This window comes from Leptodactylus fuscus, chromosome 10 (assembly GCF_031893055.1).
Source record: "Leptodactylus fuscus isolate aLepFus1 chromosome 10, aLepFus1.hap2, whole genome shotgun sequence".
Classification (NCBI taxonomy): Eukaryota; Metazoa; Chordata; class Amphibia; order Anura; family Leptodactylidae; genus Leptodactylus; species Leptodactylus fuscus.
Genome location: NC_134274.1, coordinates 58629455 through 58656720, shown reverse-complemented (window position 1 = coordinate 58656720; position 27266 = coordinate 58629455). Strand labels below are relative to the sequence as shown.

At 41.4% G+C, this 27266-nt stretch overlaps 1 protein-coding gene across 1 annotated transcript in view; it reads left to right on the top strand.

The window, feature by feature from the left end:
- The window catches only part of ASCC1 (activating signal cointegrator 1 complex subunit 1), a 208193-nt gene that overhangs the window by 69218 nt on the left and 111709 nt on the right, over positions 1 to 27266 (top strand). Inside the window, exons 6-7 of the mRNA XM_075258243.1 lie at positions 9160 to 9296; positions 11944 to 12063. Of these exons, the coding sequence (XP_075114344.1) occupies positions 9160 to 9296; positions 11944 to 12063 (257 nt within the window). The remainder of the gene's footprint in view (positions 1 to 9159; positions 9297 to 11943; positions 12064 to 27266) is intronic.

Here is a 27266-nt window from a genome sequence, read left to right as displayed (position 1 = left end):
GTGTCTGAGCAGAATTGGTGATCGTTTCAAGTTGTAGACTTCGCTTACTGAACTGAAAAGTATCTTTCTTTTTGTTAGGTGAATGTGGTAAAGTTGTATGCTAGAAGACAAGTACAACAGTCAATGTAGTCAATGTGATATCACAAGTCCGGAAGTCAAATGCACAGAATCAAGGATCTCTCGGCAGAATCGAGTGTAGACAACAAGAAAAACGAAGGAGATCCAGCACTCAAGATCCAGAAATAGCAGATGTATTGCCAATACATCTGCTATACCCCTGTTCCTATTTTTAATTGAAGTATGACTCTTCCAAAATAAAAGTGACGTTTTAATTCAAGCAATTCTCGATCTTGTGTGCTGGATCTCCTTCGTTTTTCTTGTTGTCTACACTCTACTCTGCCGAGAGAGCCTTGATTCCGTGCATTTGACTTCCGGACTAGTGATATCACGTCTCATGCTGACAACTTAAATGTGAGTGAACGTGCAATCTTTTCTCTTTAAATGTTATTGCCTGAATATAGCTCTGAGCATCTCTTTGTGATTTGCTGGTTAATTTAAGTCTAGCTGACAGCTTCAGCATAAGAAGGTAGACCACATTGGATGAGGCACCAAAGAATCTGACTACTGAAAGCATGAACTTCATTACATTTATGGACCCCCTGACTACCAAGCTACTCCCTGCAACCTTCCAACTGTGATGTCATTTTTTTCATTAATCAAAATTTAGACTTGCCGACTTGTCTGCAATGGTATTGAACCCTGGTTTACTAATTAGATGACCACTAATTGAATTATCATCTAGGAATGGTTCTTCCTCTTTAGCCAGGGTATTATAATTATTGTACCAATTACACAGGGCTTCCTAGACATAACCTTAAGGCTGGTCTTACACGACCGTAGTGTTTTTGCGGTCTGAAATTTGCGGATCCGCAAGCACAAAATGCACTTTAAAAATTAATTCCGCAGACATCCGCAAAGTGCATACGCAACATTCCATGTGTATCAGTAGTATGCAGATCCGCAAAACACAAAACCCACATGTTGACATCCGCAATTGCGGATATACATTGATGTATGTTAAGTGTATATCAGCAAAAATGCACGCGCCCATAGACTTCTATTGGACCTTCCGTGCCCTGCCGTAAAAGCACGGCCATTACGGACATGCGGTATACTGTCCGCACCACGGTTGCGGCGCGCCACAGCACTGACAAATTCTACGGTCGTGTAAGAGGCCTCATACAAAACTATGGTACCGTAAATGGTCCGCAATTTTAAACCCGCAATTGCGGACCATTTGCGGTGTAAAAATATGGTCGTGTAAGACCAGCCGGCTGGTCTTACTTGACCGTAATGGCTTTTGTGGTCCACAATTTGCGGATCCACAACACAAATTTCACTCTAAAAACTAATTCCGCAGATGTCCAACCGCAAAGTGCATCCGCAACGTTCTGTGTGTATCAGTATTATGCAGATCCGCAAAAAACAAAACACATCACAAAACACACATGTTGTCATCCGCAATTGCGGATATACACTGATGTGTGTTCAGTGTATATCCGCATAACTGCACGCGCCCATAGACTTGTATTGGACAGTCCGTGCCGTAAAAACACGGCCATTACGGACATGCGGTATACTGTCCAGACCACGGTTTCGGCATGCCACACCACGGACAAAATCTACGGTGTTGTAAGAGGCCGCATAGAAAACAGTGGGCCCGCAATTGCGGACCATTTGCGGTCTTAAACTACGGGCGTGTAAGACCAGCCTTACTATAAGAAATTCCTAAGCAGACACACAGCCCGTGACACAGTGTTATTTGGGAGAGGTCCCAATGGTGTGAGCTGCAGTGATAGGACTGTTATCACCTACCTTTGGATATGTTGTTATTGCCTCTTTAAAGCATAGTTGACTATTGTTTCGACATGAAAAATGTCTACCCTGCACTTCCAGTTTTTGCCTTGGGTATTAGTATAATAACTGTTGCATATATTAAGAAAATAGGTTGGGGATTTGGGTGTGAATAGAGAGCCTGCAGCATAGCAAAAAATGTAAAGCTGTAAATTTCCTAAAAAAGAAGAATCTATTAATTTCACAGGTTGCCACTGATAGTAATCATAGCTGAGCAGACGATACAGATGAGATGGAAAGAGAATCATCATCAAGCCGAGCTGAGAAGAATACAATAGAGTAGCATGCCTATCTGCATTGTTTTTCATCTAAATTGACTTCAATATCTGTTCCAGATTAGATATGCGCAGGAAATCAACAGGCAGGCAGCCGCCGCTTTGCCTTGCAGAGCTGGTCCTTCTGTTTGCTTCTTTTTGGAAACTCATTTCTCTGTCATTTATTGTCATGGAATCGGTAGACTTCTTCAATTTCCATATTAATAGAAGATAAAAGATATCCCAGACCACAGCACAGCTTTCATCTGCTTTGAATATTGTTGATGGGAAAGCCAATCAAAGTGGAAACAAAAAGGAAAGACAGAAGGCTGCGGTACAGTGTAACAGTAAATGATTTAATACACTTTGAAGACCGATTTCCTTCCGAACAGTGTCTTGCAATGCAGTGTCGGCTTCAGAGATACAGCATCTATTGTAATTGGGGTCACGCATCAGAGACTCCTTTGAGAGCACTGCAGTACACCGTTGTTCCAATGGCGTGGACAGTTATTCATGATCTGTACAGGGTGTTTATAGGGGGATAATTTCCTTTAGATTATACCTATACATCTGCACAGTAATTATATAATTAAGTAGCAAATGACCATAACACTGTCATATGCTTTATGTTAGGCAATGTGTCATGTGACACAACATTCGAGACTCATTGATTAAAACTGTCTAATAATAAGACTGCTTTTGTTGCCAGTAGAAAAAAAAAATCTAAGCTCGGCTTTCATTTTCCAGAGCACTCTAGTATTGATGACGTATCCTTAGGATATACAGTCCTATGAAAAAGTTTGGGCACCCCTATTAATCTTAATCATTTTTAGTTCTAAATATTTTGGTGTTTGCAACAGCCATTTCAGTTTGATATATCTAATAATTGATGGACACAGTAATATTTCAGGATTGAAATGAGGTTTATTGTACTAACAGAAAATGCGCAATATGCATTAAACCAAAATTTGACCGGTGCAAAAATATGGGCACCTCAACAGAAAAGTGACATTAATATTTAGTAGATCCTCCTTTTGCCTCTAGTCGCTTCCTGTAGCTTTTAATCAGTTCCTGGATCCTGGATGAAGGTATTTTGGACCATTTCTTTCTACAAAACAATTCAAGTTCAGTTCAGTTTGATGGTCGCCGAACATGGACAGCCCGCTCTCAAATGATCTGAAAACAAAGATTGTTCAACATAGTTGTTCAGGGGAAGGATACGAAAAGTTGTCTCAGAGATTTAACCTGTCAGTTTCCACTGTGAGGAACATAGTAAGGAAATGGAAGACCACAGGGACAGTTCTTGTTAAGCCCAGAAGTGGCAGGCCAAGAAAAATATCAGAAAGGCAGAGAAGAAGAATGGTGAGAACAGTCAAGGACAATCCACAGACCACCTCCAAAGAGCTGCAGCATCATCTTGCTGCAGATGGTGTCACTGTGCATCGGTCAACTATACAGCGCACTTTGCACAAATAGAAGCTGTATGGGAGAGTGATGAGAAAGAAGCTGTTTCTGCACGTACGCCACAAATAGAGTTGCCTGAGGTATGCAAAAGCACATTTGGACAAGGCAGCTTCATTTTGGAAACAAAAATTGAGTTGTTTGGTTATAAAAAAAGGCGTTATGCATGGCGTCCAAAAAGAAACAGCATTCCAAGAAAAACACATGCTACCCACTGTAAAATTTGGTGGAGGTTCCTTCATGCTTTGGGGCTGTGTGGCCAATGTCGGCATCGGGAATCTTGTTAAAGTTGAGGGTCGCATGGATTCCACTCAGTATCAGCAGATTCTTGAGAATAATGTTCAAGAATCAGTGACGAAGTTGAAGTTACGCCGGGGATGGATATTTCAGCAAGACAATGATCCAAAACACTGCTCCAAATCCTCAGGCATTCATGCAGAGGAACAATTACAATGTTCTGGAATGGCCATCCCAGTCCCCAGACCTGAATATCATTGAACATCTGTGGGATGATTTGAAGCGGGCTGTCCATGCTCGGCGACCATCTAACTTAACTGAACTTGAATTGTTTGTCCAAAATACCTTTATCCAGGATCCAGGAACTGATTAAAAGCTACAGGAAGCGACTAGAGGCTGTTATCTTTGCAAAAGGAGAATGTACTAAATATTAATGTCACTTTTCTGTTGAGGTGCCCATACTTTTGCACCGGTCAAATTTTGGTTTAATGCATATTGCTCATTTTCTGTTAGTACAATAAACCTCATTTCATTCCTGAAATATTACCGTATCCATCAGTTATTAGATATATCAAACTGAAATGGCTGTTGCAAATACCAAAATATTTAGAACTAAAAATGATTAAGATTAATAGGGGTGCCCAAACTTTTTCATAGGACTGTATTATCTGTCGCAGGTAGGCAGGGGCCTGAACCATGGCACCCCCACTGATCAGTTGTTTGCAGCAGCTACAGTCTACCAGAACTAGAACAGCTCTGTATACTGTGTAGCAGCTGGGAAAGGTACTGCTATCTCAGTTCCCAGTTCCTCAGTTAAGAATGGGTCCTTTGGTATAGCATTATTCAGCTACTCTACTTACAAATCTAGGCGTGTAAATTGTATATAGGATCTACATTTGACCGGTGTTTGTATAAAAGGGCAATTACTACACTCTTTTAAAATGTACCTCCAATTATAAAGCAACTTTTCATAAATGAATTGCACATGTGAATATAAGAAACTTTGTAATATATGTTGTTTTGAGAAATTTGTTTCCTCCTCCATATTTCGAGATGTTACTTTTTACATACAAGTGTATGGAGAGGGGAGGAGGCTGCTGGAAACCGCATACAGATGACTGTGTAGCTGCTATGCTCTGCTACTCTGTAACGCGAGGTTCACACTAGCGTTCGGGTCTCCGTTCTCAGCTTTCTGTCTTCTGCATGCAGTGAGCGGCGGTGAGCGTTTTATGCTCTCTGCCGCGAAACCGTTTTAAAAAAAAAATTGGACAAAGAGTCAGACATGCAGTACTCTGTGTCCGATTTTAAAAAGAGTACTGCATGTCCAACTCTGTGTCCGATTTAAAAAAAACGGTTTCGCGGTGGAGAGCATAAAACGCTCACCGCCGCTCACGGCTGGACATCTTTCAAACCCATTCAAATGAATGGGCATGAAAGAGTCCTGCAGGTTTCTGTCTCCTGCCTCTGTTCTGTGCAGGAAATGGAAACCTGCAGAACGGAGAACGGGCACAGATGTGAACGAGCCCTAAGTCATAACACAGCTATATTGCAAAGTAACAGGCTATGGGTGCACAGCAATAAAGCAATTAACAGCCTCCCTCCCCATAGTTCTGTGTGTGAGCTGAGATTTTTTATTAACATATATTATGACGTTTCTTATATTCACTTGTACTATTCATTTATGCAAAGTTGTTTTATAATTGCAGATATGCTTTATCTTTCCATATTTTAAAGAGCATCAAACCTACAGTCTTGTTTGCTTCTACTAAATAGTTAAATACAGCCTTTTCCCATGAGTCTTTTTATATGAAGAAAAGGCATAGGCTAGGTTCACTTCTGGATTGGATTCTCCATAGGACACTCTACCGCAGATTCTGCCAAAAATCGATTGAGAAAAGTCTCGTATGTCCTCTATAGGGTCCGTCTGTGCTTAAGCAGATGGGCTGTCCAACTAGTGTGAACCTAGCCCTAGACTTTGTTTTCACCCATCTCTTGGCTTCCCTGTCTAACAGTTTTTTTTTTTTGTTTTTTTTAATGCATAGAAAAGAAATAATGCTGTGCAAGATCTTTCATGTGAGACTTAAATAAATTGTAGGCTGAGTCTACGCTGCTGATATGGAGCTGTTTTTAAAGAGGACCTTTCAGCTTCCGGGGTACATGCGGTGTAATACACCGCCAGAAAGCCAACAGTGCGCTGAATTCAGCGCACTATCAACTTTCCCGGTGAAGAGCTATCAGTGCCAGTACTGTAGCTGCTGCATTTCCCCCCTAGGCTTATACTCGAGTCAATAAGTTTTCCCAGTACTTCTGCAGTTTTACTATGAGCGTGGCGATGCTGTGGCCCAACACCCGTCCCGGTCTCTGTATACCAGGTCCGGATACCGGGTCTGTAACTATGATATTGCTGAATTACCGTAACGACCCGAGTATAAACCGAGGCGGACTTTTTCAGCACAAAAACTGTGCTGAAAAACTCTGCTTTTACTCAAGTATATACGGTATCTATTTTTTTTTTTTAATGATTTATGTTTTACATTGTATTTGATCAAAACCTTAATGAAATTTAGAATTGAAGAAAAAAAATGATTTGAGCTGCAATAGTTTCCTTATAGTTGTCCCACATTGAGATTTAGATCAGACAATGCTGTGGCGCAGGAGATAAGTGTGTGATTGGAACGTTTACTGTAAGATCAAGAATATTACAAGGAATCTAAAGAAGGGTATTTCATAAAAGAGCAAGATATATTCCAAAATAAATTTATTAAAATGCCATCTACAATGCCTTTCAGTAGGAATATATTTTAAAAGAGGGGGTGAGAAAGTAGGGATCTTGGTCACAGTGGGACTTGGTTCTGAAGTCATTTGGTCATCCATTGAATTGAGCCTGTTGTGCTCGACTTCCTACAGACTGCCAGGCATCGTCCTGCCGCACTATATTACCAACATAATATCAACCTGGAGGAAATAATAGTCACCTTTCACACGCCTAAACTGTTAGCATTGAAACGCTTAACAAATTGTATATTCAGATAAAAAGGTCCTTCGGCGTGTAATAATGCAGCCTACATTTTTTGTGTTTCTAGTTTGGCAGAAACACAATCTTGACCCTGTTCTGTGGCAGCTCACAAATGTAGGTCTGTATTAGAGACAATTAACTCGCGGCTTCTATTCTCTGCTACATTAGTGTTTAGCTATTATTTCAGCCTTCATTGTGCACTACTCTTATGTTCAAGAAAACATTTGGAAGCTGAAGGTTATGTACCCAGCATTAGGTAAGCCGTAGCAGTCACTTTTTTGTATGGATTTATTATATGCTGAGCATTAATACATTTGCTTTCAAGATTTTATGTTTGCTACCTAAGACACATTGGTAAATGTTAACTCCTTGTCATACATTAAACCTCATTTTGTAAATGATTTTGCAATGGAAAAACCTTCTGTGTGTAGATATTATTAGTGATTATTATTTATGTGTATTCATCTGTGGTGATGTTTTGTTTATGAGCATATTGTCTTGGTGCCCGACCTTGCGGTGGAAGTCCTCGCTGGCTGTGACGTCCCCGCCTCCCTTCCTTTGGCCGCTGATTGGCCTCAGCGAACACGTGCCTGGAGGAAAGGGACCCAGGGATGTCACAGGTAGTACAGTGCAGGACCGGACCATGCTAGAAGGCATCGGTGCAACGGGCACAGGTAAATATGGTTTTTATTTTTATTTTCTCTCCTCCCCATGGCCTAATTCAAAAAATAAAATTTTAACCTGGATAACCCCTTTAAGTTGACCCTCTCATCTGAGATCCTTTAAGCTCCATGGAAACAAAAGGACTGTAGTTCACAAGGTTTTGCTGTTTTTTTTTTTTTTTTTCTTTTTTCACCTTTTACTTAGACTTTGCCAGCGACTTTGCCAGCGGCCGGCCGGCGTCACAGGTGCTTCCATTCATTTCTATGGGAGCGTGCGGTTCGGATCGGCTGATCCGAACAGTGTTCACTCATCTCTAGTGATTGGGGTTCCTACTAAATCTATCAAGGTTAGTAGTAGTGGCAGTATGTATCTGCTGTGCCTGGACTGTGTTGGGGTGTGATTTACGCTAAATTTGCAGCCTGAGTGAAGGGTGAGTGGAGTGAATTAACCCCTAGCAGCTGTACCCATGATAGATGGATAGATAGATATGACTAGACCTCTAATGTCTATGGACAGCCAAATCTGCTGCTAGTCTTCTTTGATGGTATATTATCCCTGGGAACAAAAACACCAAGCACGTTGAAATTCAGCTTGCTCATTCCTTATTTCCCACAGCATGGTGGTTAATCTACCCAAGAGGAGGTCTTGTTGTTTATCTCTTATTGATCAAGGAATATTTGGTGCTGCCATATTGGATCCTTGTCTCTCCACTGGCGCTTCTTTAATATTCGGGCAACCTTTGGGGACAGACACTATGCCCTGCTTTTCTGTGAAGGGCTGCACAGAATGGTTCACAGGCCTGTGAAATGTATATTATTACATTTGCGATCTGTAGACTTGCCATGAATACTGTATCACGGTATTTATAAGAGCAAATCTTTCCATTCTGATAGCATATTTCGTCCGTCCGTGCAAATTGCTCTCAGTAGGTAGATGCTGTAAAGATGTCTAAGTTTATAGAGGGAGTTTTATTTAGAGTTTACTATCTCTTTATGGGATATTGTTTTTATGTCACTTGTATTACATCCCATACATCCATGTGAAACACAATGAAGAGCATGTATTATTGGATTTTCATCAATGACTTGCAGAGAGATTATGGTACGAGCCAGGAAACCAAGCTGTAATGGTAGGCTTCGGCCATATAGATGACTTCCTGTTTGTCCTTTTAATAATTGAAGAAGGTAAACAGGTAAAGCCTTGAAGTGTTATTTCATATAATTGGCTGGCGATGAAGGTCCTTGGCGTGCAGCCTTGGAGAATAGTTACATTTTTTGGATCCAACTACTGTGTCTAGAGCAGAAATATATAAAGTTGAAAGACAGAAGTTTACATAAAGAAACATAGTTTGATTCCTCTACTTTTAGCATATACAGATCACGTGTAGTGTTCTAAGTACCTGTCACATTCTGTCCATTAAAAAGTAAAGTGGCGTTGTCAGCAGTGCCATCTACAAAACTGCCTTTCTTGCTGTGCCTAATGAAGAATGTAAATGTGCTACACTGTAATACAGATATTATACCAAGAACTGGCTGCGCATGAAACAATGTTATTGAAAGCAATGCCACTTACAATACATATAGCACTGTGTTCTGTTACTTATTTTTTGAATAGGATCATGGAATAGAAAGCTCCATTTTCCAAAACCCTGCAAAGCTCCATCTGACAATTGGGACCTTGGTTTTACTTAATGAGAGTGAAGTGACTCAGGCTTGTCAACTTTTACAGAACTGCAAAGAGGAGTTTTTGGAGTAAGTACTTCTGCTACATACATATCTGTGTTTTTACTTCGTCTTGTTTGTTGCTTAGCCAGAAGTATGGAAAAATGGACAACAGATCCTCTTCAGTATTTACCAAGCACAGTGCTGTACATGTGTACAATGGCTGTGTTTATTGCAGCTCAGCCCCATTCATTTGAATGGGAATAAGCTATGCTCATCCTATGTAACTGATGAGATGTCACATGGCCTGTGAAGTGGATGCGGTGCTTAGGGAGTGCCACTACTGCTTCAGACTACTGACCCGCAAGGGGTCTTTGGTGTTGGACTTTTGTTGGTTGTCATTTAATAAACTGTACTAAGGAAAGATCATCAATCAAAAAGTCCTAGAAAACCCTTTTGAGGGTCTGTTCACACACAGTTTTTTGTCATTGGACTTTGACGCGGAATCCGCCTCAAAATCTGCTTCCAAAAAAACGGCTCCCATTGATTTCAATAGGAGCCACTCGCTTCTTTTTTCCGCTAGCTAGTAGTGGAAAAAAGAAGCGACATGCCCTATCTTGCTATGGATTCCGCGACGGACTCAGCTGCGGTGTCTGCGGCACGTGACTCTCTCCCGATTAGGCCTGAGCAGAATGCCATTGCACTGCATCTCGGCTGCGCGGTATATTCACACGCAGAATCCATTTTCTGCCGTGTGAACATACCATTTGGGTGCTAATACATGTGCTGGGCAAATGAGTTCTCTCGCAGCATGCGGGCGAGCCCCAGTGCTCAAACAGCACTGGAAGCTTCCCTAAATCTGTGAGAGAACTCTCCAGCGCCGCCTCCATCTTCGTCTGGAACGGTCTTTCTTCATGTCTTCTTCCGGCGCCTGGTTCAAACTGCGCATGTTCGCTGTCCACAAGAAAATGGCTGCTTACACTTGCTGCGAGAGAACTCATTTACATACTGATGAAAACCAGGATTTCTACCAAACGGCGGCCCAGAGAAGACTTTTTTAACCCCTTAACGGCCCATGATGTACTATTACTTCATGGGCGCTAGGTACTTCGCGCACCATGAGGTAATACAACATCATGGTTATAAACAGTCTCTGTGTCTCAAGACACGGAGACTGTAAGAAGGTTGTTGCTGTCCGTGACAGCTGACAACTTTCTTCATGTGAATCTGGCGGTTTAACCCCCTCCCCGCCACGTAGATCGCTGTAATTGGCCGATTGTTTCATATCGACCAATTACAGCTCGCCGGTGCAGATTCAATGATCTGTTCCGACAGATAAATGTGACAGTGATTGGTGCTATATGTAGCATCAATCTCTGTCGAGTGTTTGGGGAGGGGGGGGGGGGCTGTAGTGGTGCGACCCCCTCCAGATGTTTTAATTGTTCACTCTGCCTGCATCATGGCATATTGACCAATTAATGGCGTACGGGGCAGTGTAATCACGTAAATAATAAAGTTTCAAGAAACAAAGTTTCATATACTCAAGTAAAACACCACACACACACAAAAATGTCCCAACAGTCCCAATCATCCCAAAGAAGGTTTTCAGTAGAAGAGACGTACGCTATACTGGCCTCTTATTTTTCCTCTTCTTCCTCCTCCTCCTCCTTCAGTGATGAGCAACCCCGAAGGAGGCGCCCCAGAACAATTGCTGAGTTAGTAGAGTCCTGTAGAGCCCATGTGGACCCCACCTCCAGAAAATTTTGAACCTCAGCTTCCTGACTTTGTGGCCCAGTCAGGAATACAAATTGAGACTGAGGGCTTCAGAGATGATGACTTTTTCAAAATATTTTTCTCTGGTGAGTTTGAAGATTTTATGGTGGCCAAAAACTAATTTGTACGCCGAACAATTTTTGGAACAAATTGCCACCTCTTCCTATGCCAGGCCCCAGAACTGGACCCCAGTAAATGCAGCAGAAATTAAGATTTTCTGGGCTCTTATTCTGCATATGGGCATAGTGAAAAAACCTACAATTCGTCATTATTGGAGTACAGATGTCTTGCACAACACTCCAATCTATCCAATGGCTATGTCCAGGAAGCGGTTTGAAAGTATCAATGAAAATTACTGACATGAAGTACAATGTGTTACGAAAAAACAATCTCAGAATCCCTTGTCTAAGTTAAAGCATTTCAAAGTTATTGACATTTAAAGTGACTCATGTCAGTTTTGAAAAAAGAGGCCTGGTCCTTAAGTCACTTTTGGGCTGTGTCTCTAAGGGGTTAACGGTAGGAGAAGAATAGCCTTTCTTAAGGCTATTCCGACTTGGTAGGCAGAAAAATATACAATTTTAATGATAGAATCCCTTTAAAGAGGTTATCCAGCTTCCAAAAATTATCTGCAAAGACATCCATAGCAATGCTAAATAGTCACTACTCTCTTGTGCACAATTTGCTTGGCTTTATTTTACTTGTTGTCCCTAGCATGATTGTTCTTTGCATGCAGTGAATCTGCCGACAAACTACATTTCCCATGATTCATTCATATGCAAAAGATTATATACTGATCACCTGTCCTGTGCCTAGGGAATAGCATAAAAAATAATTTGAGTTTTACTTTTGAGGAATAGAGTCAAGTGGCATTTCAATATGATTCCGAATACGGGTTTCTTTGGTATTTTTGTATTTGTATCTTTTGCATTAACTAAACATTCACTGATATTTTCTGTTTCTTAAGCAAAATTGCTGCTGGGAAGCCTATGGAAGTGGAAGTATGTGGAGTAGAATATATGAATGATGATCCAGCAATGGTGGATGTCTTGTATGCCAAGGTCCAGATGAAAGATGGATCAGAAAGGTTAGTGATGCTGCAGCTATTTGTTCACACACTGAGTTACGCTACTCTTGCACTTTGGTGACTTTTCATGTTCTGCCGTGATTGAAGAACTTCATTCGTAAGGACTAGAGATGAGCGAGTACTGTTCGGATCAGCCGATCTGAACAGCATGCTCGCATAGAAATGAATGGACGTAGCCGTTACACGGGGGGTTAAGCGGCCGGCCGCCATCAAAGCGGAAGTACCAGGTGCATCCATTCATTTCTATGGTGCGTGCTGTTCGGATCGGCTGATCCGAACAGTACTCGTTCATCTGTAGTAAGGACCGTTAGTCTGACAACACTGCCAGTCAGAATACGTGCTCTGGTCAGATTGGTCAGTGTCCTGCTCACACCCAAATCCAAAATAAATCTACACCGCACATGTTATAATGGTTGTCAAACTAGACCCTCATCTGCAGACAGCTTTTCAGGGTGACTGCTCTTCATCAGTTCTGAGCTGTGTACTGTCTGAAGCTGAGTTTATGCTTTGGCTTGTAGCCTAGGTGGCTAGCAAGGCCTGTCGGACATTGCTTTTGTAGCATTGCTACCTTCCAATAGGTGGCAATAGATATGCAGCTTCTTTTTTGTAAGGTGTATTTAATGTATACCATTTTCCCACAGGAGCTCTACATGGTTTTGTAAGATTTCTCAAAGGGGTTGTGCCATTACAGACACTTATTCCCTATCCACGAAGTAAGATTTCATGAGAATGGTGGCTCAAAAGTTCCCCTGAAGCCTCTCCGTGAATGCAGCAGCAGTGCGCTTACATGACTGGCATTCAATGCATTTCTATCAGACTGCCTGAGAATCTGGCAATGGAAGTGCACTGACGCTTCATTTACAAGGAGGCTTCAGGTGGACCTTTGGGCCCTCCATTCTTATGATTGCTGCGGGTCAAGACAACCCCTTCAAGCCTACATGGTGGTCTCCCTAAAGGGAAAAAGTTACCCCAGAATGGAAGTTTCATTATATGCTGAAGCTGCACCGTCCCCTCAAAAAATCACTATACAAGTACATAGAATGATTCCTCTAAGGTATAGACAGAGCTATGTGAAACGTTAATGGCCATTGCCTCCGAACTGATTTCCTCCTTCACTTAGTACTCTGTGGATCTAAACGTATACAGACTTTACTTATGAAAGGCCTCTATATGTAACACCCTGTTCTTTGTCTCCCTCTACCACTCCGGTACACTGAAGATGTTTGTGCTGCTTTTAAGGGCACTATAGACTCCTTCGCCTCCTTTCCCTCCCAGCTCTTATTTGCTTCTACTCCCCTGTCTTTTTCTTTGACAGTATCTCATTGTTTACTTAGCTCATCATCCTCTCAGACTCCCTTGTTGAGTTCACCCTATCTGTTTTCAGTTTGTGGTCTCTTTCACTGTTTTCCGAGCTGGCGAGTCTTGGATGTGTGCCTGTTGCATTAAATATAGTCTTCAATTTGAGGATATTTCTTCCTGACCAGGTACCTTCTGTTGTACACTAAGAAACCATTGCCTTGTACAGATTTGTACAGCAATCCAGCTAAATGCAGTATTGTTCACAGACTGTGCGACAGACGAGGTGTAGCAGCACCTTGTCAGCGGTCTTAATGTCTTTCTCAAGCTGTGAATGTGTGGTTGCTCAGATTGAATTAGGCTATTAAATCAGTATTGGATAAAAGAGCATCTCTAGCTGAGTCCCAGACAGCAGAAATTTCATCCGACCACCTTTGACTCCAGTTATCCTTCTAAGAAGTTGGCATGTATCTAGTCCAGACAATCATAGAATTGAGGCTCCGTCTTACTTTTAGATACCATTATTGTATTCTTGGCAAGTGTGCAGTCTTTTCATGGAGACGTGAAGATTCTCCTTGGTTTTTAATGTGAAATTCCAATCCTTCTTTGGCTATGATCATTATCCTTGATTCTTTGCAATGTCGATAGACATTCCTAATTCTTTACAGCTTTACTCATCTGAAGGGCAGTCAATATTTCTGGCCTTGGTAGGAAATTCTTTATCTTGTTATAAAATGTGTTAAAAAATACAGATGCCTGGTAGATAACAGTCAAGTGGTTAACTATTTATATACCTTTATTAGTCACACAGTGTATTTTATGCATCTATAATGTATTTATAAATGATCTGCTAAAGGGTTTTCAGTATCAGATGATACTAAACTCTGTAAAGCGACAAGGTTTTAAATGGATCGAGATAAGTTACAAGCTCGAGCACAGAGATGGCAAAGGCAGGAGCCTCAATGTGATATACTCGTAAATAAAGTAATTATTATTTATTATTATTATTATTATTTATATAGCACCATTAATTCCATGGTGCTTTCCATTTGGGGGTTACATACAGTACACAAAATATACAGGTAGATATAATACTAGCAGTGACTGACTGGCACAGTGGGGTAGAGGGCCCTGCCCGCGAGGGCTTACAATTAGAGATGAGCGAATAGTGAAATATTCGAGAGTCGATATTCATTTCGAGTAGAGCCTCAATATTCGACTACCTGATCGAATATCGAATCCCATTATAGTCTATGGGAAAAAAATGCTCGTTTTAGGGAAAACCACTATTCGACTAAAGGAGAGTCACCAAGTCCATGAGTAGCAGGAGGAGAGTGTTTAGGAGGAGCGGTGTGCAGTTAAAGCGCACGGACCCCATTATAGTCTATGGGGTCCATGCACTTTAACTGCACAGCGCTTGCAGTTGCGCTGATAAAATGTAAGCTCCCTCGTAACCGCAAGCTGCCAGCTCTCCCGACTAGCAAAGACGAGCCTGTGGCAAATCAACGCTGGTTCTGCAGCAGGCTCGTCCTTGCTAGTTGGGAGAGCAGGCAGCTTGCTGTTACGAGGGAGCTGACTTTTTCTCATAGGAATGAATTGACCAGCGTTGATTGGCCAGTGTACAGAATTCGGCCAATCAACGCTGGTTCTGCCGGAGGCTCGTCTGTGATTAGGCGGAGTCTAAGATCAGACCACAATGGAGACTGCTGTGGTCCGATCATAGACTCCGCGACAGCAGCGATTGTTACTGAGCGATCCGGGTGATTGCACGCGTGCCACAGGTTCGCCATCACTGCTCTAGACGATCCTACACCTTGTGGTTGAGGCACCAGCGGCTTCAAATACCTGTTTTGTAATGATATTTTAGCAGCTGCTCCCTTAATCCAATGAATTTGTCAGGCAGAAACCTTCCTTATTATTCTGCTATCTGCATGAACCCATCTGTGTTTTGAATTTGCCACAAATCTCTTCATAGTGGGAAGATCACGCGTCAGTTTTTATGAAATATCAAATGTTTTCATAGCTTGTCCAAGGCACTATTTGATGCTTTTCAGCAGCAGAGAGATCTTTTCTTTCCCATATATGAAATGTGGAGGTAGCGGAGTTGTGTGTGTGTATGAAGAGTAAACAGAGGCAGTATGCATATGGAAAGCTGACTTTTTTTTCTTCTTTTCCAATTGGACTAAGTGGAGCAGTAATTGGGGAGGGGGTCCTGAAAGAGAGTCTCACAGGGGATCCTGCATTCAGAAAGTTTGGGAACCACTGCTGTAAAGGAAACGCACTGAAACACAGGGAGAACATACCTACTCTCTGCAGATGTAATCGTGGGTTTGATTTGGACTCAGGACAGTGCTATAAGGCACCCGGCTAACATCTGATCTAAATACTGCAAATGTTCAACATCTGTTTATTAGCTATATGTCTTGTGTTAGTCTGATGCAGAAAATATAACAAAACCTTTCTCATGCTTTATCCATTTACTATGCTCTTACCTCCGTTTACATACCATTATAGTGTGGATAGTATTTACCTGAAACAGGACTCTTGGTGGCAATGACTGATGTGGAATACAATGATGCTACATAAGGAATAAGGAATATCAAATAAAACTAAAACCTGTCACATTGAACATGCAGTTTAGCAGCAGTTTGGTATAGAGTAGGAGGAACTGAACACATATTATATAAATATATATCTATACACCGTATATACTTGAGTATAAGCCAAATTTTTCTGCACAGTTTATACTCGAGTCAGCAAAAAAAAAAGAAATTTCTTTTCTTTTTTTTTTTTTGGGGGGTGGGGGGGGTGGGGGGGGGTCTATGACCAGCCGCAATATCAATGTATAGAATCACCCATAGAATAGTGAGGAAAAAAAAGAAGCTTTAAAAAAAATAAAAAAAATTAAAAGTTCTAAATCACTCCTTTCCCTAGAATACATACAAAATTACTGTGAGACACATACACATTAGGTATCCGTGTGTCTGGAAGTGCCCGGTCTATTGAATATCGGGTATCTGCAGTGCTCTTGTTCCGTCGGGAAGGGGTTAATAGGAGCACTGCAGATCCCCTATATTCAGCCAGGCTGAGTTCCAAGTGGGGGAAAAAAGAAACAGTCCTCAAGCTCAGGGAAGGGGCAGACAGACAACCAAAACACCCCCTTCCCTTTCCCAGCACCCAGCAACTACTGCACCCAAAAACTCCAACCATTTTAATTTTTTGCAATTTTCCAGTAGCTGCTGCATTTCCGCCCTAGGCTTATACTCAAGTCAATAAGTTTTCCCAGTTTTTTGTGGTAAAATTAGGGGCCTCGGCTTATATTTGGGTCGGCTTATACTCGAGTATATACAGTACATAAAAATACACTTTTATGGGACACAATTGAGTAGATCTTGAGGATGTGCAGTCCTCTTCCAACTTTGACTCTGTTTTTCAACACATCTCCAGTTCTGATTCCTTTCTAAATGGCTCATATATGAGAAATAGTTATAACAGATTTGCTATAGCAAAACAGTAACATAAAATAGGGTTTTAATTATAGTTTAGTTCTATTTCTATTTTGAGGTTGGAGTCAAAACATTTCAGTTCCGACACTTAAACCTAAAATTAACTCCAATGACTTTATCTCCTGAATCCTGATACCTTTATTCACTTAGAACATTTAGAACGAAAAGTACAAGGTTGGAACTTCGGATTGCAGCCTAAGTGCAGGGATGACACAAACATAATCAAATAAACAAAGACCAAAGGGCCAAATACACAAACGCTACACAAACACCAATTTCACGAGAGGACAAAAAAAGAGGAGGAAAACCACAAAGTAAGACGAAGAGAGGTAGAAGCTCAGAAAGAGAGGTAAGAAGGGAACATAGCCAGAGAGGCACAGGAAAGGAATAGGGAAAAGAAAGAACAAGAGAGACAAGATAGAAACAAAAGAGAACAAGAAAACCAAACAATAACAGAAGCAACATACCTGAGCACAATACTGAAGAAACACGGGGTACAGCAAAAAAAAAAAAGAAAATGAAAATGAAGCCACCTGGGGTAACGGGGTCCCTATGGGGACAGCCTGAGGCCGAAGAGAAAGAGCTACCTTATTAGACTCCACATATGAGATCCAAAGGGACCACTGGGCTCGAAATTTGGCGTATGATTTGTATTGGCCAACATACGTTCCAAGGTGCATGCTAAATCTACATGGTGGAGTAATTCAGTTACGGTTAAACAAAGAGCAGACTTCCACTGACGAGCGATCATGGCCCGAGCTGCTAACACAATCTGCCCCAGAACGACCTGCATCTCCGAGGGAAAACTACCAGCATCTAAAAAGCATAGGGCAAGACCAGGAGAAGGACTTATATCAAAACCGGCTATGGAGGACATGAAGTGAAATACCGCTGTCCAGAAGGCTCGAATCGGAGGGCAATCCCACCACAGATGCAAGAAGGAACCTACTTGGCCGCATCCCCGCCAGCAGAGTTTTGAACAGGAAGGATCAATGTGCGCCAATTGGGTAGGGGTCCTATACCACCGCAGCATTATTTTCAAGGCCGTTTCCCAATGAGACGCCCCCCTAGAGACACGTTTAACAAACCCAGCTGCAGCATACCAGTCCGACAGAGGGATGGTTCTGGCAAGATCCGCTTCCCAACGGAGCAGGTGAAGAGGCTTGACCCGCTCCGGGGGAACAGAGAAAAAGTCATAAAACGCAGACAACCCACCTCTAACAGGTGAGGACCTATTCCACAGCTTCAAACCCAGTCTGGGAAAGGTCAGTCTAGAAGGTTCATAGGATTGAAAAAAATGACGCAACTGTAAATATTTAAAGAAGTCCGTCTTAGGGAGACGGAACTCATCCTGTAACATAGAGAACGACTTAAACTCGCCATCAGAATATAGATGGGCCACCTTATAGAGACCCCTACAGACCCACCCACGGAGTCGCAGTTGAGGGAGAAAAGAGGTCAAATATAATAGGGGTAACTTCGACAATGGAACCAGGTCTTCCCTGGAGGTGTACGACAAAAAGTAACGCCAAGCAGTCACAGAGGCCTTAATACTCAGCAAGGGAAGGGGAGTGGTGGGAGGGCTCAAATCTTTAGGACGTAAAATACTCATAAGCGGGGCGTCCAGTAGGCTTTCCTCAATTTCGGCCCAACGCCATTTAGAAGTCTCATCCCACCCAACCTTAAGTTGATCAAGGATAGACGCCATATAATATTTCCGATGACAGATGTCTATATTCACACTATTATGTGTAAGGTTTTCGATTATTAATTAGGACCGCCCGCTGGACTCTTAAGTATACATAGAGCAGACATTTTAATGAATAAATTGAATTAATATGGAGTCTTTTCCCCCAAACTATCAGTCTGCTTCACTTCTATGCAGCATATGTAAGCTGCCATTTTACGTTAGTTTCATGTATTTCACTAGCACCTCTTTTATGTTCTCTTTATGATATGGTGTAGTTGCTCTAAAATGATGTTGGAACATCTGACATTATAACAATGAACAACATTGAGCTTCAATAGAAAAAAAGTGTGAATGAAGAACTTCAGGTCAAGGTCGCAGTATGGTGCTAACAATGTGAGGGACGGGCAATTGACTGTTTGAAGGGTTTTAATTATGTACAATTTGGACCCTGTTTTTGTGACATTTGTTGCAACATGTCCGGATTAATTCTATTCTTCCAAGGACGCCATGACCTGACAGCTAACACTTGGACCATGTAAGCTTCCTTGGAGTTCTGGAGGATTTGTTCATTAGCAATGCTCGTCTGGCATCTACAATATTGACTGGTCTTGTTTGCTAGTCACATTCACTGATTTAATCCTACAATTTGCTGCTTGGCTGCTCGATCTTTTGTCTTGGGGATGTTACATTCTTACAGTAGCTCACGTGTGATCCTAAGCCTCTGAAACATTGTACACTTGTCACTGTGCACCTAACATCCACTGACAGGTACAGTCTTTTGTTCCTAATTATAAAATGTTGGGGAAATGGCTCTAATGAACTGTATCATGATGACAAGTGTGAGACAAGACAAAAGGAGATTACCAGTATAGAAAAAAACATTGTAGTGTGATTTAGTAAATTCTTCTTGGGCAGTAAATTTTTAGGATTTTGTTTCCACATTCTTTCTAGGGTTAAAATTTTGTGCGCTTATTGGGTGGTTTCAGCAGGACAATCCAATTCTTTGTACATCAACAGCACATCACCCTGCCTAATAAGGACTGCGCTGCCAACAGGCAATGAAAGTATATGCTGGGGGAGCGATTACTTTAGCAATCGTTCCCACTTCATGTCCTCTGCATCGGCCTGTGTAATGAGATTGGTAAAGTACAAGCGCCGATCGGCATGTTTTGTAGCCGATCAGCTTGTCCAATACAACGTTACTCTCCAGTTCTCATTCAGAGTACATGGAGCAGTCAGGAGAGATAGTAGCGGTAGCTTTTGTCTGACAACTATCTGTGTGTGTATAGTCAGCTGTAGATGATAAAATTAAGTGTGTCCACAGTCAGTACTATGAGGCGCTTACTGCAGACTGTATTAGTAAACCAACATTATAAAAAAAATTTAAAAAAAATCCTCTCTAATGGATCACTACTCTTCTGTTGGGTGCAGTACCGCATGCTGAATAAACACTGCAGCACAATACCCGCAGCCCAATGGCACCCCCACTGCTCTGGCCCACACCACCCCATCGGCACAGTATTACAACAGTGGCTGAGAGGAGTGTGCCACCTTGGTACCAGCGCTCCTCCCATTCATCCTAAGTGGTTTTAATTAACAGGAAACTGCATATGGGATCTACCTACTGGCTCTCACTGCTTTGACTGAGACCACAAGGTAAGGTGAACTTTCTGCTTCCTAAATGGTGACTCTTACTGAGAGATCCATTACTGTGACATGTATAATTCTTGGCCCTGTCAGTTATAACATGAAGGTAGCTCATTAGTGCTTTGAGAGTAAGTGTGATGCCCTTGTTGCACCAGATTATTAACATATCAGAAAAAAATATATCAGCCATTGAGGCCGAATGAGAGAGGCCACAGGAAAATGGCCGACGGACATGTGCAGTCAGCGCTTTTGGATGAAGAGAAGAGCATTGCGAGAGAAGAGGCAGAGGCAGTGAAAGACAGGTCGCCGCTGGAGAGTTTTCAAGCAGCGTCTATTTAAAACATAAATTCAAAATCTTTAAATTTTAGTGTTTTTGCAATTTTTTTTTTAAATCAATTTTATTAATAGAGATGAGCGAACACTGTTTGGATCAGCCGATCCGAACAGCACGCTCCCATAGAAATGAATGGAAGCACCTGTGACGCTGACTTTGCCGGCGGCCGGCCGGCGTCACAGGTGCTTCCATTCATTTCTATGGGTGCGTGCTGTTCGGATCGGCTGATCCGAACAGTGTTCGCTCATCTCTATTTATTAACAATTTTTTCTGTATATAATTTCAAACCATCGACAAAACAGCAACACAACAACAATGCAAAGTAAATATGGAGACACAATCCGACATATAAAGAGGGGAAGTCCATTAGGACCCCCCACACACACACACACTATAAATCTACCAAACATCCTACGATTGGGTTTTTGCAATTTTAATGTGACTGTTAGGGGTTAAAGAATCTCTCCAAATGTATCTAGCACACATTGTCTAGAACCCGGCATCACTGTGTATTACATGTCTGACCATTCATTTGAAGGAGGGGAAACTAGTAATATAATTCCTCAGTAACTCTGCAGGGAAATCTGTGGACACTGTTTCAACACCATGTGATGGCTGGGGGCTACAGAAGCTGGATCCAAAGTGATCAGTAACCCATTTAATGATATGTTAGTGATAGTGATAGTTAATTCAGCAGAACGTGTGATTATTGACAAGCATCCGAGCAGCGAATGCATTGATCCATTAGTTTCAATGAAGAGCAATTAGATTGACATTGAGAGATGAGAATGTCTCCCCTTTATTCCACTGTAGTTTTAGATTACGGCTTCATCATCTATTGATATAGACACATTCATTTGCATTCACAATCCAGGACTGTAAATATCTCTAACAATTTCCATTATAATTACCAGGAATTTATTTTCACATTGTTACTCACGGACTCCTTGAATTATATTTTCTAGTTCCGCAGCATAGTCAAACAAAACATCTATATATCGCATCTAGTATATCTTATTGTCTCCAATTAATTTCTCCAAGTTAATAAAGTGCCATCTTCACTTAATACATTAGTTCCAACGTGGTATAGCAATAATATAATTCCATTTCTTTCATCTGTCATTCCCACTTTCATGACTGGTAATTTTAAAACCCACTGATGTAAAACCAGAAAGATTCTAGAAAACATACAATAATAGCTGTGTTAGTAAAGAGCGCATGTGCTGAGCAAGCTCTTTACTATCTCATACACTATAATTAAGCACTGCATCATCATTATAGTCTTCTTCAAGCAATAACTCAAGCTCCAGCCTCTACAATTTACTCTAGATAGGCAAGCTGGTAAAGGGGTTGTATTAGAAATATGGCTGAAATAAAAGAACATGTAGTAGTCTTGACAAATAGTCTTCATTAAAGTTTGGCTGTTGGAAATGATGTAGTTCCTGGTAGACCTAGGTCACCTAGGACCTACGGTGTTCATACGTACAACCGACATCGATCTACCTTACCATATTACGAATAACATTTCTTATCCCATTACTACAGTTTATGTCAAGGGTCGGCTTCATTAAAGAGGTCCTTTCATGTCCTTGGGCACATGCGGTGTAATACACGGCTAAGAAAGCCAGCGCACTGTTGGATTTTCTGTTCTGTGCCCCTGCCATAGACCTATCGGTGCCGTTACCGTAGCTCTTCAGTGTCAGAAGGGCGTTTCTTACAGTGTGTCAAGAACGCCCCTCCTGACTATAGAGTCCATAGCGCTGTACTGTCAAATGGGGCGTTCCTTTACTGCCCAGCCATGACGCTAAGTGGTGAGGAACCCCCCCACACACACACACTACTAGTCTATGGACTATCTTCCTAACCACACACCATCATCTCTGGGCGGTAAAGGAACGCTCCCTCTGACAGTACAGCGCTATGGACTCTATGGACGGCACCGATAGCTCTTCAGGGGCACATAACAGGAAAGCCGATAGTGTGCTGAATTCAGTGCACTGTTGGCTTTCTAGCGGTGTATTACACCACATGTGCCAGAGGACATGAAAGGTCCTCTTTAAGGAGTTCTTCTCTTTTTCCCCTCTCCATAGACTTCTATTGTATATTTATGTTCAGTGCCAGAAGGAATAAATGAGTAGAGAAGCAGGCACCTTTATTTAATAAACTACAGTATAAGAGTTTAACCTAACATGTGGCACAGAGTGTTAACTCTATTCTTTCAGCTAGTTTCTGTTGTCTTCTGTGCTACATTATCAGACATCAGAAAGTCACGTTAAACTGTGCTACATATGTATATTACAAAGTTTGTTATCTTTACCTGAGCTATGAATAAAGTTTACACTTTAAAAAATCTGTTGCTAATGTCTTGGTGCCAGATATGATAGGGCACCTTCAGTGGACAGTGACAGGTCAGAGTTGTTTGGTGGCACCATGGGACTTAATGTTTCTAAAATACAGATATACGTTGGATAAGTAGGTCACAGTGAATATACAAAGACTGTAAAATTGTAAAAATAAAACCACACCATAAATATTTATTCCCTTCCTACTAGTCTCATAAATGAATGTCCTTTGGAGAAGTCCTGTCTGCTAAGTTCGTTCATATGCCCAATCATGGTGGCACAGCATGGTCCTGTACAAGGTGTTTTTGCCAAGATCAAGATGTCACCCTGACAGGAGACTCTTTCCTGAATGCAGAAGCAGTTGGTTGTGCATTGTATTTTTACAGTTGCCATAGAAGCCTATTAGCTCACTGATGATGTCACAGAATTCCCAGTAGCATATACGTATGGATGATTTATAGGAATACCAATATCACCTGTGATCTATATTGAGACTTTCAGGGAACACACAGATGATGATGATGAGGTGCAGTGGTGTAAACAAGTGTATTTAATAAACATTATGGGTAAAAAGATTGGTAATAAATATAAATTTATACAGGACCTTTCAACATCTCCATCAAATCTAGTTCTTATCTGTTAATAGCTGCCGCTCCATTCATTCCAGTGCAGTTGGAATTTTCTCTCTAGTCTCCCAACTTTCTTGAGCAAGAAGGGCAGTTAGTTTTGGTACCTGATGTTCTGTCTGAACATAAGCCGTTTTCTCTGATGGTATGTTACATACAGTAACAGCACTGACTACTCAGAAATAGGGCTTAGAGAAAAAAAAACCCAACTGCGCCAGAATCGTTGGAGCGGCACTTTTTGAAGGGTGCAAATAGTTGAAGATGGTGAAAGGTTCTCTTTAAGACAAGACAGTGTGTATTGTGCTAATAAAAATACCATAATACCTAACGAAACCTGGTGGACCCTATTATATGCCAACAATATGTGTCAGGAAATGTTAGTATCCATTCAAAAATTGATCCAGCATAGCTGTCAAGGCTCCGCCATAAATTGACCCCATGACAATGTGAACATCCTAAAAGATGTCAGGTTATGTTTGCTTCATTTGTTTTATAGTTCCTTTATTGTTTGCCACTAACAAATATTACCTGAAACTTCGAAACTCTAAAATAAAATGTACAGAATAAAGCAAATTTTCGGTTATGGGATTGTTACCTACTGCCAACTGGAAGAAAATAAAGTACAGGCTGTAATATTGTAATGGCCGGAGCCCTACTCTTATAGGATTGAGTCATTAGAATTAAATAGCTACAGTGCTGCTGGCAAGGTAAAGAGCTGGCTAGGAAGCCAACAGCCATCTATATAAGATTTTTGATAAACTACCAACCAGTATGGATTGCCGTATAAGAAATTCTCTGTGCTATGAGCTATGGGCCAAAATGTTAAAAAGGAGTTTGGAAAAATTCAATTTCTATTGTTATAAATGTACGTTTTAAGTATGGGTTTCTGGGATCCTAAAATATATATCTGTCCAGAAAGAAGGAATAATATAATCTAACAAAAAAACAAACTCTACATGCCTGTCACTTGGACAAAATTGTTGGTACCCCTCATTTAATGAAAGAAGAAGCCACAATGGTCACAGAGATAACTTGAATGTGACAAATCTGACTTGAATCTGATAGATGAGACAAAAAAATTACATTTTGGCAAGGCACATCAGCTCTATGATCACAAACGGAAAAATGAAGCATATCTTGAAAAGAACACTGTCCCTACTGTGAAGCATGGAGGAGGCTTTGTCGTGTTCTGGGGCAGAGGGAAGGACCAGCCTTGCGGAGGACAGGCAGGAAATCAGCGCTCACCCAATTTTTATAAATGGAAGTCAACTTTATTAGGCACTACGCGTTCCGGGCAGACAGCCCTTTTTCAAGTGCAATATTAATCTCGTCTCTATGGACAGATTACCTGTCCTGTTTGGGCGCCCCAGGGTTTATAAAGCGCTAGTAAACAACATGTGTATGGCAGGAAGGGACGTCACGCGCCAAACCGCCGATACACACTCAGTCGGGAGCCGCGAGGAAAACATTGGACTATTGTGAAGTGGCCTTCTATGAGCCCTGAGCTTCTTTGGAAGGAGCTGAAACATGCCGTCTGGAAAAGGCACCCTTTAAACCCGAGATAACTGGAACAGTTTGCTCATGAGGATTGGGCCAAAATACCTGCTGAGAGGTGCAGAAGTCTCATTGACAGTTACAGGAATCGTTTGATTGCAGTGATTGCCTCAACAGGTTGTGCAACAAAATATTAAGTTAAGGGAGCCGTCATTTCTGTCCAGGCCTGTGTCATGAGTTTTATTTTTTTTTAAATTCTGTTGAAGCGAAAAGCAAAGTCTGACTTTCATTCGGTCATTTTCATCGAATTTTTATTTGTCAGATTCAAGTTGTTTCTGTGACCATTGTAGGTTTTTCTTTCAGTAAACCAGGGGTACCAACAATTTTATCCAGGTGTGTGTGTGTGTGTGTGTGTATGTATATATATGTATATATATATATATATATATATATATATATATATATATATATATATATATATATATATATTAGAGATGAGCGAACAGTGTTCTATCGAACTCATGTTCGATCGGATATTAGGCTGTTCGGCATGTTCGAATCGAACACCGCGTGGTAAAGTGCGCCATTACTCGATTCCCCTCCCACCTTCCCTGGCGCCTTTTTTGCTCCAATAACAGCGCAGGGTAGGTGGGACAGGAACTACGACACCGGTGACGTTGAAAAAAGTAGGCAAAACCCATTGGCTGCCGAAAACATGTGACCTCTAATTTAAAAGAACAGCGCCGCCCAGGTTCGCGTCATTCTGAGCTTGCAATTCACCGGGGACGGAGGTTTCCGTCCAGTTAGCTAGGGCTTAGATTCTGGGTAGGCAGGGACAGGCTAGGATAGGAAGGAGAAGACAACCAACAGCTCTTATAAGAGCTAAATTCCAGGGAGAAGCTTGTCAGTGTAACGTGGCACTGACGGGCTCAATCGCCGCAACCCAGCTTTCCCAGGATCCTGAATGGAATACACTGACAGTGTATTCCCGTATACCCGATATATACCCCCGATACCCGTTCCAACGGTGTGCCCCCCCACCTTCACCCCAGAAATACACTGCAAGTCCCCTAGCAATAGAATTGGGGCTATATACACCCACTATTTTTGCTACTGCCATATAGTGCCATTGTCTGACTGGGAATTCAAAGAATATATTGGGGTTACGTGCACCCACAATTTTTGCTACTGGTATATAGTGCCATTGTCTGACTGGGAATTCAAAGAATATATTGGGGTTATAAATACCCTCATTTCTTGCTACTGGTATATAGTGCCATTGTCTGACTGGGAATTCAAAGAATATATTGGGGTTATAAATACCCTCATTTCTTGCTACTGCCATATAGTGCCAGTTTCTGACTGGTAATTCAAAGAATATATTGGGGTTATAAATACCCTCATTTCTTGCTACTGGTATATAGTGCCATTGTCTGACTGGGAATTCAAAGAATATATTGGGGTTACAAATACCCTCATTTCTTGCTACTGCCATATAGTGCCAGTTTCTGACTGGTAATTCAAAGAATATATTGGGGTTACGTGCACCCACAATTTTTACTACTGGTATACAGTGCCATTGTCTGACTGGGAATTCAAAGAATATATTGGGAATACAAATACCCTCATTTCTTGCTACTGCCATATAGTGCCAGTTTCTGACTGGTAATTCAAAGAATATATTGGGGTTACGTGCACCCACAATTTTTGCTACTGGTATATAGTGCCATTGTCTGACTGGGAATTCAAAGAATATATTGGGGTTACAAATACCCTCATTTCTTGCTACTGGTATATAGTGCCATTGTCTGACTGGGAATTCAAAGAATATATTGGGGTTACAAATACCCTCATTTCTTGCTACTGGTATATAGTGCCATTGTCTGACTGGAAATTCAAAGAATATATTGGGGTTATAAATACCCTCATTTCTTGCTACTGCCATATAGTGCCAGTTTCTGACTGGTAATTCAAAGAATATATTGGGGTTATAAATACCCTCATTTCTTGCTACTGGTATATAGTGCCATTGTCTGACTGGAAATTCAAAGAATATATTGGGGTTATAAATACCCTCATTTCTTGCTACTGCCATATAGTGCCATTGTCTGACTGGTAATTCAAAGAATATATTGGGGTTATAAATACCCTCATTTCTTGCTACTGGTATATAGTGCCATTGTCTGACTGGGAATTCAAAGAATATATTGGGGTTATAAATACCCTCATTTCTTGCTACTGGTATATAGTGCCATTGTCTGACTGGGA